At 41.2% G+C, this 13,909-nt stretch overlaps 1 protein-coding gene across 1 annotated transcript; it reads right to left on the minus strand.

Moving 5' to 3' along the window:
- Positions 1 to 2,090: 2,090 nt before the first annotated feature.
- LOC133961078 (tetratricopeptide repeat protein 39C) lies at positions 2,091 to 13,453 on the minus strand. The gene is made up of 14 exons (XM_062396027.1): positions 12,260 to 13,453; positions 11,012 to 11,060; positions 10,007 to 10,135; positions 8,940 to 9,054; positions 7,748 to 8,108; positions 6,995 to 7,163; positions 6,502 to 6,595; positions 6,298 to 6,405; positions 6,102 to 6,211; positions 5,893 to 6,016; positions 5,684 to 5,781; positions 5,485 to 5,589; positions 4,256 to 4,294; positions 2,091 to 4,154 (listed from the first exon to the last, which is right to left on the minus strand). The coding sequence occupies exons 1-14, from the start codon at positions 12,400 to 12,402 to the stop codon at positions 4,065 to 4,067; spliced, it is 1,734 nt and encodes a 577-aa protein (XP_062252011.1). The 5' UTR covers positions 12,403 to 13,453; the 3' UTR covers positions 2,091 to 4,064.
- Between the last annotated feature and the right edge of the window lie 456 nt (positions 13,454 to 13,909).

The raw sequence follows: 13,909 nt of genomic DNA on the forward strand, positions 1-13,909 counted from the left end.
AGCCAAATGTGATTGATGAGTAGCCTCTTGGGGCCTCTCTGTCTCTCCCATTTCTACCTGACTGCTTTATCAAATAATCCCCAAGGTGTAATCCATACACTGAAACAACCCGCTGGTTGAAGTGTAACCCAGTGTATCAAGGCAGCAGAACCAATGTAAGAAGTGTGTGTGAATCAGAAGGATGATGTCACTCCCTTGAATCACCACGTCACTGGTTCAAGTATCCTCAGATACACTCTGTTGTTTCTGTGTTAAAGCGATGTAGGCCACGTTGATGGCTTAGTTTTAGAAGTGAGCGATATAGGAAATGTCTTTTCTTTATTTAGGAGGACCAGCGTCCACTACAGGAAGATGGAGGAGGAGTCCGTGGTATTGTCTCCGCTCAGCCTTCCAGCTCTGCTCTGCCATGTCTAAATTCAGTCGTGCAGAGGCCTGAATAATTTATTGTTTGAGTGAGCGGAGTGTGACAGACAAGTTTCCTTAAAGAGAGGAGAGGCCCTCGCTGGGTCTCTAGCTGAGCATGTAGAGCTCACACTGCTCACATCCAACATGGAAACAACAGGGGCAAAAATATCACGAGGGGTATTATAAATGTGAGGATGATTCAATGAAGTTGATATTGCTGCTCATCTCATGCTCAGTGAAATACGTTTATAGGATTATAAAATAAAAAACTAGATGAGATCTATTTTATGAAGTTAAACACACACGCGCAAACCTTGTAGTTCTATTTTAGTGAGGACACTCAACATCATTATGCATTCCCTAGCACCTTAAGCTAACCTTAACTGTCGCAACTCGATGTCTAACCCTAAGCAAGTCTTAACTCTCAAACAGCCCTTTGAAAAACGTAAACACACACACACACACACACACACAGTCTGTCCAGCTGTCCTTTTTACCCACTTTTGCATCGCACATTGCATCATACCATCAACCTTAACCAGGACCACATAAATTACGTTTAGGTTCACCAGACTTCTGGACTTTGGTCACCATGAAGTCTACTGGTCCTGACGATGTCAATGTTTATGCTGGAAAAGGTTCTAAAGAGGTAACAAAAACACACACCAATCCGCAGGAAATGACACAATCAGTAATAACTGAATCATGGTTCATTGAATCTTTATGAATTTTGATACATCACAATTTGTTTGTTGTTTTTATTTTATTATTTGCATTAATTATTTTGCTTCTTCGTGTTACTAAATTCTCTTCTGATATCATGATGTTATAACTCAATATCAAGATATGGGAAAATACAGCACATCCCACATTCGGTCTGTGAGATAAGCTCCCTCTGCTGGAACAAACATATATGCATAGATTAAACAGATAAAAGGTAAATTGTGATAAAAAGCATCTGACAGGCAGGGATAACTTTATATGGTAGTAATAGTAATTTAATCATGGTAATAATAATTCCACTTATTGATATCAAGAATACTTTATGATGCTGAATCATTGGTTTATCTAAATTAGCTGCAGGTCATTTTTCTAAACGTATTACTGCACTACATGACTTCATTTTCTGACTTTATAGACATAATTCCCAGTAAATGGTCATAAATTATTTAGACCGATAAAAGCTTTAGATCATGTCTTGCAGAGACACCTTGAGAAAATACATTTTTTTAGCTATGCATGCCGTCATTTTCTTACTTTACTATGTTCATTATACTTGATACTATAACATAATGGGGTTATTTCGTTGTTATGCTGCCAACGCTATCCAGGTACCCAGGTGAACAACCAGCCATGGCAATAAGACATATCAAAGTGATTAAACATGGACATTTAACAACAATAATTTGTGACTGTTACCTTAAAAGAGGGGTATAAACTTCAAATCAAATCAAATCAAATCAAAGTTTATTGTCACATGTAAAACTACCCAGTGTTTGTGGTGTCTCCAAGTGGTTCTATAGGCCAGATGCTCACTTGTGCAAGTCCCTTTACCAGGCCTATGAAGAACTTAAATGGTACAGGCACAGAACAGATGGTGGTCTGCCACCATTTGATATAAAAAGCAGTACAGTTTTACCAAAAATAAGTCACATTTAATAATAACAAGCACAAAGTTTGTCAGATTATTGGAGAACAGTTTATTGTAGAGTTCAGTGACACATTGGAACACCGTCATCCTCACGTTGCCTCAAGTTCAACAAAATCTCATGACAAAAGGAAAACGTGACAGAAGTATTTGGTACAGCAGGTAAGTGACATCTTACTGACATTTCACTGTTCACATCACTTGCTTGGCACCAACCACTCACAGTGCTCCTCTTAACATATACCACAATTTACATCCACCACAACCAAAGGGGGATGACTGGCTTAGACTGACCAGCTTACTGTGAGCAAAAACAAATCCATCCATTTTCTTAAGAATTTGGAAGATAAACACAGATAGTTGTTGTTGAGAGCCTTTGTAAATGAAGATGTTCTCTTCTTGATTATATTGCTCAGATGAACATTACTCAGCTGGCGATACCCTGCACAGAATAATTCATATGTACAGTGTGAAACTCGTTTGAGATGTTCAGTCACTATGGAATTCAAGATCACATTTTTGAAGCAGCCTGATCACACTACCATCGACTCATTAAAATAGCATGATGTACATGATGCTCGTAAAAGTACAACTTTCGGCTATGTAATAAATTACCTCTTCACTGTTATGGACGAATTAAAAAGCTTGTATCACTAAAACACTAACAAAATAAGTTATTAGTAATAAATGTTTGTTAGGCTGACATGTAGCAGCACCAGTCAGTGGTAACATTACAGTACTGCATTTAGTACAATACCTTGATGTATTGGAACAGATGGACACACAGGAACATTTGACTTCAATAAAGACGCTGCCCCCCTGCCATACAATGCATAGTGCACAGATCAACGTTTGTTTTCATATAACATCATTGTGAAGGTTTGTGATTTCTCATTTACTATACATGTATCAACTACTTGGGTGAGACACAGCAGGCCTAGTTGTCACGACAGTATGTGTGATTTTAGGTGAACAGTTTCTAATTAGACTACGAGGTTTATTGTTTAAAGTCCATCGTGAATACAAGCTGCCCCTGTGTGATATGTGTCCACGTCCTTTTGCAATTTGACAAGCAGATTTGGCCATTTTTATGAGCAGGACACTATGTTTTGAATAACTGCTGGTCATTTTTAAAGAACGTATAAAATCAATTATCGGATTTAAATTAAATTCCCTAACTGTTTTCATGATATGTGATATGGCGAAGGAATTAATTATACTGAATTATTTGGAGAAGATGTTCTAAAAAGTCATCTGCATGTTATAACAGAATGTGGAAAACACTTTTATCTGAATCTTTTATCACTTTATAAAGTTACTATGAAGGGAGGAACGGTACGATCTCTTTAGAATGTTACTTTTACGTGCTGAATTGCTCACTGAACGGGTGGAATTGAAATCCTCCAAACACACAAGTTCAAGAGGAAAATTGTTAACTAGCTAGCTTAAACATTAGGGTGCGGAAAACACGTAAAGGAACAGTCACAGAGACGAGGAAATATACTTGTTTGTTCTCTTTCTCCAGGTCGAGAATTCACAACAGTTTGATCTCTGTGCGTCCAGTTCAGACGTAGCCCAGGGACATGTTTAGTCCCGGTTAGCATACAGACAGGAAGTGGAAGGGGAATCAATGAGCCTAAACGTTAAATTGAAACTAAACATAATCTAGTTGGGGCCATAACTTAACTATTTTGTGCCCGAACCACGTTTTAAGATGTAATTGGTTATTAGCTTGCTGGTCAACAACAAGATAAGTTACAGTATAGTTAAGTATAATATATATAAGCCTATATATAGAGCAGAGTTTGGCATGTCTGCACAAAGATGAAACCTCATCCCAGGCTGTTTAAAGAGGAAGACGACAAACAAGCGTATTTCTTTGCATCTGTATAAGAATGACAAACACAGGAGCCCGTTCAAGGGGATGTCAAAGAGTTGGTTCGAATGGCTTAAAAACGTGTCTTCAAAATACCATTAGCACAGCTTGAGCTGTCACGGCTTCTTCCTGGAGTCACTGCGGCACTACCTCCCTCAACGAGGCCAGGGCGGAGTGGATGCGGACATGAAGCCGGTTCTCAAAGTCGTAGCCCGTAAAATCCTCCTAAAAACGTGACAGAGAGATGTTTCGGACATTCAATATACTGTATGTGGAATGACACAAAGTAAATTTCAACAGAGATGATGACTATGTGAATATTTTACCTTTGCTTGAAGTAGCAATGACCTTCCCTTTCCCACTGTCTGGATTGCAAAGTAAATAAAAAAAAGAGTGGGTTATAACGGAGCCTCATTAGAATTCAATAATGAATCGACCTAGCAATTAACAACCCCCCCCCCCCCCCGTTTATCTACTCAGCTCCACACTTGGCATGTGTGCTGTTAATGGCCCAGCAAAGTGCAGTGGGATTTGGACACATGATACATCCAATATTAATAAAAATTGAATTACAGGAAACCAGTGCTCTGTGAGGCGGGGGGGGGGTTAGACAGCAATGGTCGACAGCTGAGTCAAACCACTGGTCAAATTTGCTATTTCGATCATTTCGATCATTAGACAGGTTAAGGTTAGACAGGATGTCGAATCCTGACTAACCCTAACCCTTTTTTTTCATTTCACCGAATCGAACTGACACAAACATTCTCGGGTGCTGATCTCCGTCACAAAATAACAGCTTTATTTGTATAGCACTTATCAAACAAGGTTACAAAGTGCTTCATGAACATCCCTTTTGAGCTCTGATGGACTGGTTGTTATTATGAAGATTATCATCTTTGGCTCTACCTTGGCGTCATCAAGCGTTTCAGCCTTTTAATCGCAATAACGTTAAAAGCCGAGTCTGAGGGTACGCTGGGGCTGAAGGTAAATCCGACTGGCTAGTTGCTTGTATGGCAGTGCTATGAAAATCATGTGGCCCGCTCAGTAGATCAGACACCATTACTTCTATGCCTTTTCTTTAACTACACTGAATACCTACCCTCATAGGTAGCAGAGCCAGAAGCTGCCATATTTTAGAACTACATAAATTATGGCTGCAATAAAAGTGAGATAAAAGGAATAAAGGAGTTAAAATAATACAGTAGTGTCTGAATTAGATATCGGTTGCTAGAAACGCTTTCATATAGAAATATATTTTCAGCAGCGATGTAAATATGGGTAATGAGTTAGCGATTCTAATATCATCAGGCGGGAAGTTCTAGAGCCTCAGGGCCCTGATGGAGAAAGTCCGGTCATCCTGAATAACCTTCCTTGACCTAGAGACAGCTAATAATGACAGGCTGGCCGATCTCAGGTTACGAATGAAAAACATTGACTATGAAATCTTCACTGCAGATAAACCAGGTAGGATGAACACATTTTCTAACCTCACTCTGGTTTAGAACGAGCACTGAGCTGATTACAGAAATACCAACACTATGTGCAACTGACTGACCTCAGCTTGGGCAAGGAGTATACATCCCAGTTCATAGACAGCATATGGTTGAACATATGAGTTGATCTGCCGTCCATACTCGTCTCTAGCAGCCAACTGGAGTGACTGGATCCCACAGAGAATGGACACAAAAAGCACGATGAGTAACATCACCAGTTTAGATCATATGTGCTGATTCAGTACTCGTGTGGGCTGATACCTGAACAGCGTCTCTTATATTCCCATGACATTTGTGAATGGCACCGAGAAGGAGATGTTTCAAGCCTCTGCACGAAGCATCATCTAGACTCTGTAACACTGAGCAGACACAAGAGGATTTTATCACACACAGAAATAAAATCAAATTCGTCGAGATCTGACAGCAGCTAACGTGGTTATGCTGGTGTGAGTCATGCAGGTCACACTCACCCTGATTCATTATCTGCAATTTAGACGAGGAGCAGTTTTGAAGTGCTTTCCACAGATAAAGCACTTCGATAACACCGAGGATGCATAGCTCTCTGGTGGGAGATATCTTTCTCAATCTCTCAGCCTGCAGAAATCAGACAGAGAAGTACAATTTTATATTGGCTTGTGAAAGAGAAAAGAAAAAAGGTAACGCTTGCATGGAGACCCACCCGTTTGACAGCAAACTGCTCTATCTGGTTGTTTTTCCTCTTAAAGAGCTTCTGCACATCTTTGAAAACTCCACTCGCTCCATCTAGGTCGCCAGAAGCACCCTGACACACTGCAAAATGACAAAAGGGACTTTGTAGGACACCGATTGGAAGCATTCCAACAGTGCAGGCATCTGCTTGTGTGTGTGAGGCTCACCGCCGGTTAAGTACGCGTAGTAGCACTGTGACCAGCGAGACTCGTTCTTCAGTCTCTCAAACGACCTGTACGCATCTTCAAAATTCATCTCTATCATGCTACACCATCCTAACACGATGACAAGCACACAGAACAAAACAAATCATTTTCTGCACCATACACCTCGTACCCGTATATCACAGAGCCTGGTGAGGAAACACGTACCAATCTCATAGAGACACACATGCTGGATCTCTCTTTGGTCTGATGCAAGCTCTAAAGCATCATGGAAACAGGCCAAAGCGCTGTTGATTTGGCACTGGGGACACGGGAGAGAACACAGACACCAACAGGTAACAATTAGGCACGCATCTAGGTAGGTAGCTGCTTGATCAAACGTGATGAGAGATGAACCATCGTTCATGCATATTAGTTATATATGTTTGAACAGGAGTTGGTTATTGATGCTGATTAGTTATAGATTTTTCTTTAGAAATATTTGTGTTACATGCCATATATATATATATATATATATATATAATAAATAAAAATAAATAAATAAAAATAAATATTATATATATATTTATACTTGACAACTCATGTCTTTACTCAGCTACACAGACTAGACTATCAAAGCCGGAACTCTGTCAAAGGTTACAGTCATCATTGATAATAAGGCTAATAATAATATTATCCGCCCTGAGTCTAGGGTTCATACCTCTAGCCTCTGAACCCGTCCTTTAAAGAACATGAAGAGCGATGAGTTGGGGTAAACCACCGACTTTCTCTGCAGAATAGCCTTGGCCTCCATTAGCCCTGCATGTGTGTCAGAGCCATCCAGAGCGAAGAAAGGAAGCACTACCGTGTGGTACCACAGGAGGGCCAACCTGAGCAACACAACAGCAGAGTCTTCTTAGACTAAACTTGAATCTCAACATTATTGTGTGTTAACCTGAACATGTAGGTAAAGTAAACATGCTCATGAGCCGACAGATGAAAAGGGCACTGGCATGTTGGTTCACATACAATGGATGCACGGGTAAACAAACCATTAGAACTGAGGTTTCATTTAAAAGCTCATACTTCAATAGCAGATTGAGTTTTCCCAGTGGTCATGGAATTTACATTTCTTAGAAGCGCTGTGTTGATTCTTTCCCATATTGCAAAGCTCCTGCACTGCTACTGAATGAACTACTACTGACACTTGCAGTGAGATTATTTGGTCGACTTTCACTTTCAACATCGAGAAAGAACGACAATCTGCTGATGAAGATGAACTCATATGATTGAATAATCTAGGACAGCAACCTTGTGAGTTTCTGCAGCTGAAATACTCAGTTTTAAATAGCAATCGAATTTAGGACGAGAAGAAATATATGCAAAATATGAGACATACGTTATCATCATATGCAATAAAGGAGAGCCTTATAAATGACAAGGCTAAGAAATGATATTGGTTGAGCCTACTCACGTAGCCAGCGGCGCCTTCATGTCCTTGCTCTCGCTCGCATACATCAGGGAGGACAGGCCCTGGAGTCTGTCCCCGGGAAAACCCAGAAGGTTGATAATCTTGAGCAGGTGTGGCGGCACCATTGAGATGCACAAGTGGAAAAGGCCGTAGCCGAAGCTGACGGAGCCCTTGAGTCGGTCCAGGGCCTCGGGCGTCACGCCGTTCTCCACCGGGGCGTTGTGGTTGGCGTTGTCTGCTGAGAGGGAGTCCTGGGTGACAGAGGCCCTGCGCTCACAGGTCTCCTGCAGCTGGCTGATGTCACTGTGGCACTTGTTGTACATTTTCCAAGCCTTACGAAGAATCCAGCCTCCTTTGATGTAGGCTGTGAATGGAAAAAAGCAACTAGATACATTCAAGAAAAGTCCATAATTTACAATAATTCATGAAGCAACAAATCTTTATTAGCAATACTTATATTTGCATGATGCATCTGAACAATAGATCAAACTAAAAATATTCAAATTACAATTAGAAAACATGACTGATTAATAATTAGAATGATTAATTCTGTCATTTCAATTGATTAACTAACTAGGCAATAGTTTCAGAACTTCATTGAATACATTTTCCAGTTTTACAACTCCAGATAACTTAAATCATAACAGGGACTTTGACTCAGACTGGGAAAACTCCTATATTTTGTCTTTCGTGGCGTTGGAGAAAGCTTACTTATATCTGACAAAAACCCTGGTGATGTCATATCAGAGGGCCTAGCGAATCCTGCTATTGGTTGCATTATGGGAATTTTAAAGCGAAGGACATCAAATATAAGAATAAAGTGTTTAAAGTAAATATTTCGGGCCTTCCATTTGGACCGTTTCTCTTTTGAATATGTCTCCTGTAAATCCTTTATAATAATGCAATTCTAAATCTCTTGAGTGTCCTTCTCATATTTGAAGTATCTGCAAATACCAATCGTAAAAGTGAAAATAAGAATCCATAACAGAGGTGTAGTAATTTCACAAAAGAGTTATTCCTTATTCACATTTGTAGAGATCCTCCCAATTATATAATCTGCTCTCTACTTTCTATATTAGCTGTCATAGTGTTCATCAGGTGTGAGTACATGCTTACAGACATCACCATGGTGACACAGTGCTCCAAATACTGATTATCATGAGAGACACACATTTTGTCGGTTCTTTTGAATTACCAGAGAGTTCCTGTTTGACAAAGGAGAGCACTGCGAGGTACACCTGACAGTCAGCAACGATGATCTGTCGCTGAAGGCGGTCCACGACAACAACACCTGACCTTTGAGAGTCCATCTGCAACACACACACACACACACACACACACACACACACACACACACACACACACACACACACACACACACACGCACACACACACACAGATTCATTAATCTGTATGCACCCTGCAACTTGTTTCCCCACTGGCTGCACGCCAGAGGAACAGGAAGTTCCTCCCCAGAGCTACTAGACAGCCCCCACACTGCTCATTCAGCTTGCTGATTACATTTCACAGATGTACTAATTCAATCAGTGAGTAGGTTTGGCATGATGTCACTGCGGCCTGCATCATAAGGCCTGATGCCCCCCACGTAAACATTGTTATCTGTACTGTAGCCTGCTCTGGCTGTGATGTTAGCAGATGTCCGCAGCAATTGAAACTAGTTTGTTCACAGAAACTTAACACATGAACTTCTGAGAATACAATTGTATCTGGACTTGGTCCGGAGTTTACCTATAACCTATGATGAACACAGGAGGAGACTCTCTGCTCAGACGTATTCTCAGCAATACAGAAATCTCCAGTGTTCAGGTGAGGGGGTGAGCAGCAGGCAGAGGCAGGATGTAACTTATTGATTCTGCTGCAGAGATCACATGGTTTTGTTTGCCGCACATCAACACTGGCATTGAACCTTATCCCCAAAAGGCTCTTGACATCTTTGTCAGTGTTTTCCACATGTGTAGATATTTGTTATCTTTTTTAAATGTTCCATCTGTCACATGTTAGAAACGTTATCAACACCCAGTCACTTGTGGTGAACCCGACAGAGGATCTCCTCATGTGCAAGGGCTCATTCGGACATTCAGTCTTTACCAGGGGACTAAAGTCTGGAGACACTTGGACATTTGCGAACACACATACAGCCACTTTCGGCTTCCAGAACTATCATTGGGAGTTCAGTGCATGTCTGAAAGCAGCTTTAGTGAAATTGTATTCTATGTCGTGCATGCACAGTTTTGCACTCACACTCTTCTTTATCTTGTTTCTGATTGTCTCTATCACTCCGGCGCTGTCGCTCTCACACAGTTTCTCAGTAGTCCTCAGGTCATCACAGGCCGTCTGCATCTTCTCCTCCTCAAAAGTCATCATTGCATTCTGCAGTGAAATGCAGCATGAAACCCTTACACACGGTCTTATATGGTGAATAGAAACATTTTAGTCTTATTAGATCTGATATTGGATTGTCTCGTCGACGAGTGAAGGAGTGTTATGCAAAGAGTCTTAACAAGCCGGCGAGAACAAAGGGCTCTTTCTGTGAGACAATGAATGGAGAAACACGGTGACATCTATACAGCTGAGTGTTTGGGGCAGAATTAAAAAAATCTCTGATATGATAAAAAAATCACACATGAGGGTAGGAGGAAATATTTTATGATATATTGTTTATTTTAGTCAATATTAGAAACAGGCCCTATGGTTTCACCCACTTACAATATTAGCTGTTCTCCATTTAATTATGACTGTGCACATATGAAGGCCTGCCATGATGGTCAGAAGTCCCCACCCCCACTGCCTTCAGGGCTGTTTAGCATGTGGATGACATCATCTATGCCTGCATATGATTTGTAGTGTCGACACGAGGGCCAGTGACAGCTATGTGTGTGTGTGTGTGTGTGTGTGTGTGTGTGTGAAAACTCTCCCTCGCTCATCAGTGATGGGCACAGCATTAAAGTAATGTGCTTCCCTGCAAGAGCAGTACTGATCTTCAGAGGAAGATGCATCCATTATGTTAATGGCTGGAAAAAGCACAGGAAAGGATGCCAGTGGTGACAAGGCTGCAGTCAGTTTGACACGTTGGGTCATTTCAGACCTTGATGCCACGTGTTTTTTCCTGGAGGGTAAAAAATTAGCCTTGACCATATGGGCTCTGCTGCTGAATTAAATATATTTATAGCTGTTTTACCATTTCTTAAAACTCATCTGCGGTTTTATCTATTTTATCATTTTATGACCATGTGAGAGGAAGCTCACCAGGAAACTGACGAAACTGGCCCCGAAGCTCATCAGTGGGCTCTGGCCCCTAGAGAGAGAGGAAACAACCGCAAAACAAAGAAGACACAAACAATTGTTGAAAATGATAATCGCAATAAGATCTCACTCGTGGTCGTGCAATACAGAAGTCTTAGCAACACTCTCTCTCAGGAGTATGAATTGTACCTTTAAAATGTTGAGACTTTGGTTATCATTTTACTACACATATTCATAATCATGTACAGATACAGATCCTCTTGTCTCTGGTGTAGGTGCCTTCCTGGCGCCAGCAGGTCGGAAAATTCCAGTCTCAAATGGACAATGCACGTTAAGTTATTTGTGTCGGGCAGATCAGTCTGATCAGGGACTTGGATCAATTGGTTTGAAAATCTTGACCTCCAAAAATGCTACATAAGCAATATGTAAACTTTGTTCTACAAGACACCTCACTGATACAATCCATTTTCCTTTAACCCATTCAGTGTTTTGTGACAATTTGTGTCTGTATGTATTGAGTGGGTCAGAGTCATTTCCAGCACAGTATCTTGAGGGGAACGTGAGGGAGCAACACCTAACTTTTCCTTCTCGGGAACAGAGTAAACACTTCATGACTGATGTCAATGACTTTGTGTTAAAGTAAAAACAAGTGGCTTATAGATAGAGATAAAATAATCCACATGCTGGTCACAGGCTCAAGCCTAGATGTGCAGTGTTTTGATTGTTGCTGTTGATGAATAATGGAGGGGAGCTTAGTTTAATAAGAATATAGAACGGCAGACTATACGGTCTAGACGGTAGTCTTTTGAGTTAATATATAATGTAATATATATAGACAAGTACAAGAATATAAGATATTCTTGTACAATGTGTGATGATGCCTGATTAATAAATACAAATCAATCTATTTTATAGTCCTGTGACCTTAAGGGAATGAAAATGCCAGATGCTCAGTTGGAGGTGGTCTGTGTCAGGAGGAAGCTTCAGGGAATTCCAGGCAGGAAAGACACCCGGGGGCCATAGACCCTCACTCACTGATCAATAGCCTCCCAAAGCAAAACCCTTCATTTGAATTATATTGTTATGATAATATATGTTTGAAGCCATTGGTTCAGTCCGTACATGCAGTACCCTGAGTTACATCCAATGTTTAGCCACTTGCAGCATTTTCTTGGAGATTATTAGTCCTTGTGCAATTACAGATCAATGCGTGCAACATAAAGTCTGACAATAAATCCAAGATAATCTCACCTGTATCTCCTGAAGAGCTCGTCGCTCTCCTTGAAGCCGTTGTTGAGCAGCATGTTGATTCCTTGCAGAGCCATCTCAGCATCATCTATGTGCTCTGCCTTCTCCTCCACCTGCTGCTGCTGCTGCTGCTCGGGACCCGCCATTGTTTATACCACCGATCACTCCGCTGCGATGGAGAAATAAATGTGATCTGGATGCGTCTCCGAAACCAACCTGCATTGGCTTATTTCCACAGACAGAGGACACGGATTGAAAGAGGGACTTGCTTCTGGTTGGGCAGGAGAATTAAAAATGCAGCTTCTGCAGATTCCAGCCGTCTGTGCGCCTCAGGGAGAGGCTGGCGGTGTCCGCACGGGCTCTATCACTCTGCAACACCGACGCACTATCAGCATTGTTCGCTTCTCGCTGAGGTCACTCACAAGCCAACACACCGTCGGTCGTTAGTAGATCAGCCGTCCGTCCCTTTGCAGCATCCGATGCACTACATTACATAACACAGAGCGAGCATCCAGGCTGCTCCAGCTGCCCTACGTAATGCGCTCGTCCAACGGCCTGGCGTCATAACGCACAGCGCATCGTGCCGGCAGGACGGAAGGAGGAGAAGCCCGCTGAGGCGAAGCTGCATCCTGTCAGACTCCATCCGTCAAGCTCACCCCTCCCATCCTCCTCCTCCTCCTCCTCACAGCCTCACCCATCCTCACCCACAGGATACAGCCAATAGACGCACAGCCGGAGCAGCCTGCAGCCACACAGGGGACAGTCGGGAAATACAGACTTGAAGAGAGAGATTGAGCTGCCGGTCACGCTCTAGTTTTAGAATATGCACAGTTATTATTATCTTGTTTTAAAGGGGACATATTATGCCCATTTTACCACAGTTGATATAGTTTCTTGGGGTCTTAATGAAATATCTGTAACGTATTTTGGTCAAAATACCACAAGGATATTCATATTTTCTATCTTATCGAGTTTTGTGTGATCCTGCAAACAGACAGAAATCTATCTTAGCTCTAATAAATAATAACATTTTGACTGGGTGTGAAACTGTATGGTGGACAATAAAGTGCACAGCAGAAAAGACAGGGGACCTTTTAGAACTGGAAAAGTTACAATGGTGTACAGTGTAACACATCAGCCTTTAACCTTAATGGAGGAGGTACTCACAGGTTTACCTAAATTGTTTAAGTACATGCTTTAAAATGTACTTAGGCTAAAGTATTAAAAATGGTACGTTATCAACTGTTCATAATATATATTTTGTTTAATACATGAATAGTACAGACTCTTATATTGTCATATATGAAGTCATAACTTAATCTCTCACCGTTCTTTTATCTATGAGCTTCTTCTTCCCTGGTGATGATGCTGATGCAGGAGGCGGGGTCTAATCTAAAACTCTGATTGGATCGATTCTCCTTTAGCTTTTATAAATATATAACGACAGTGTGAACATGTAACACAATGCATAGTGGAGAAGAAGTTACAGATATCTGCTGATATATGTAGTGGAGTAAAAGTAAGAAACACCAGAAAATAAATCTACTTAAGTAAAGTACATTACAGTTTTTCACAATTGTTAACACCCAAAAAGCGAAAATTCGGCACAATTTGCACAACCTTCACTTCATGTACCAATCGCTCGACCCAATT

Source organism: Platichthys flesus, chromosome 9 (assembly GCF_949316205.1).
Source record: "Platichthys flesus chromosome 9, fPlaFle2.1, whole genome shotgun sequence".
Classification (NCBI taxonomy): domain Eukaryota; kingdom Metazoa; phylum Chordata; class Actinopteri; order Pleuronectiformes; family Pleuronectidae; genus Platichthys; species Platichthys flesus.

Excerpts from the sequence above, each read along its gene's own strand:
- LOC133961078 (XM_062396027.1), bottom strand. The coding sequence starts at position 12,402 with ATGGCGGGTCCCGAGCAGCAGCAGCAGCAGCAGGTGGAGGAGAAGGCA. Across the intron at positions 11,061-12,259 it reads GAGCTCTTCAGGAGATACAG|GGGCCAGAGCCCACTGATGA; the intron begins GTGAGATTATCT and ends CTCTCTCTCTAG. Across the intron at positions 9,055-10,006 it reads GAAACAAGATAAAGAAGAGT|ATGGACTCTCAAAGGTCAGG; the intron begins GTGAGTGCAAAA and ends TGTGTGTTGCAG.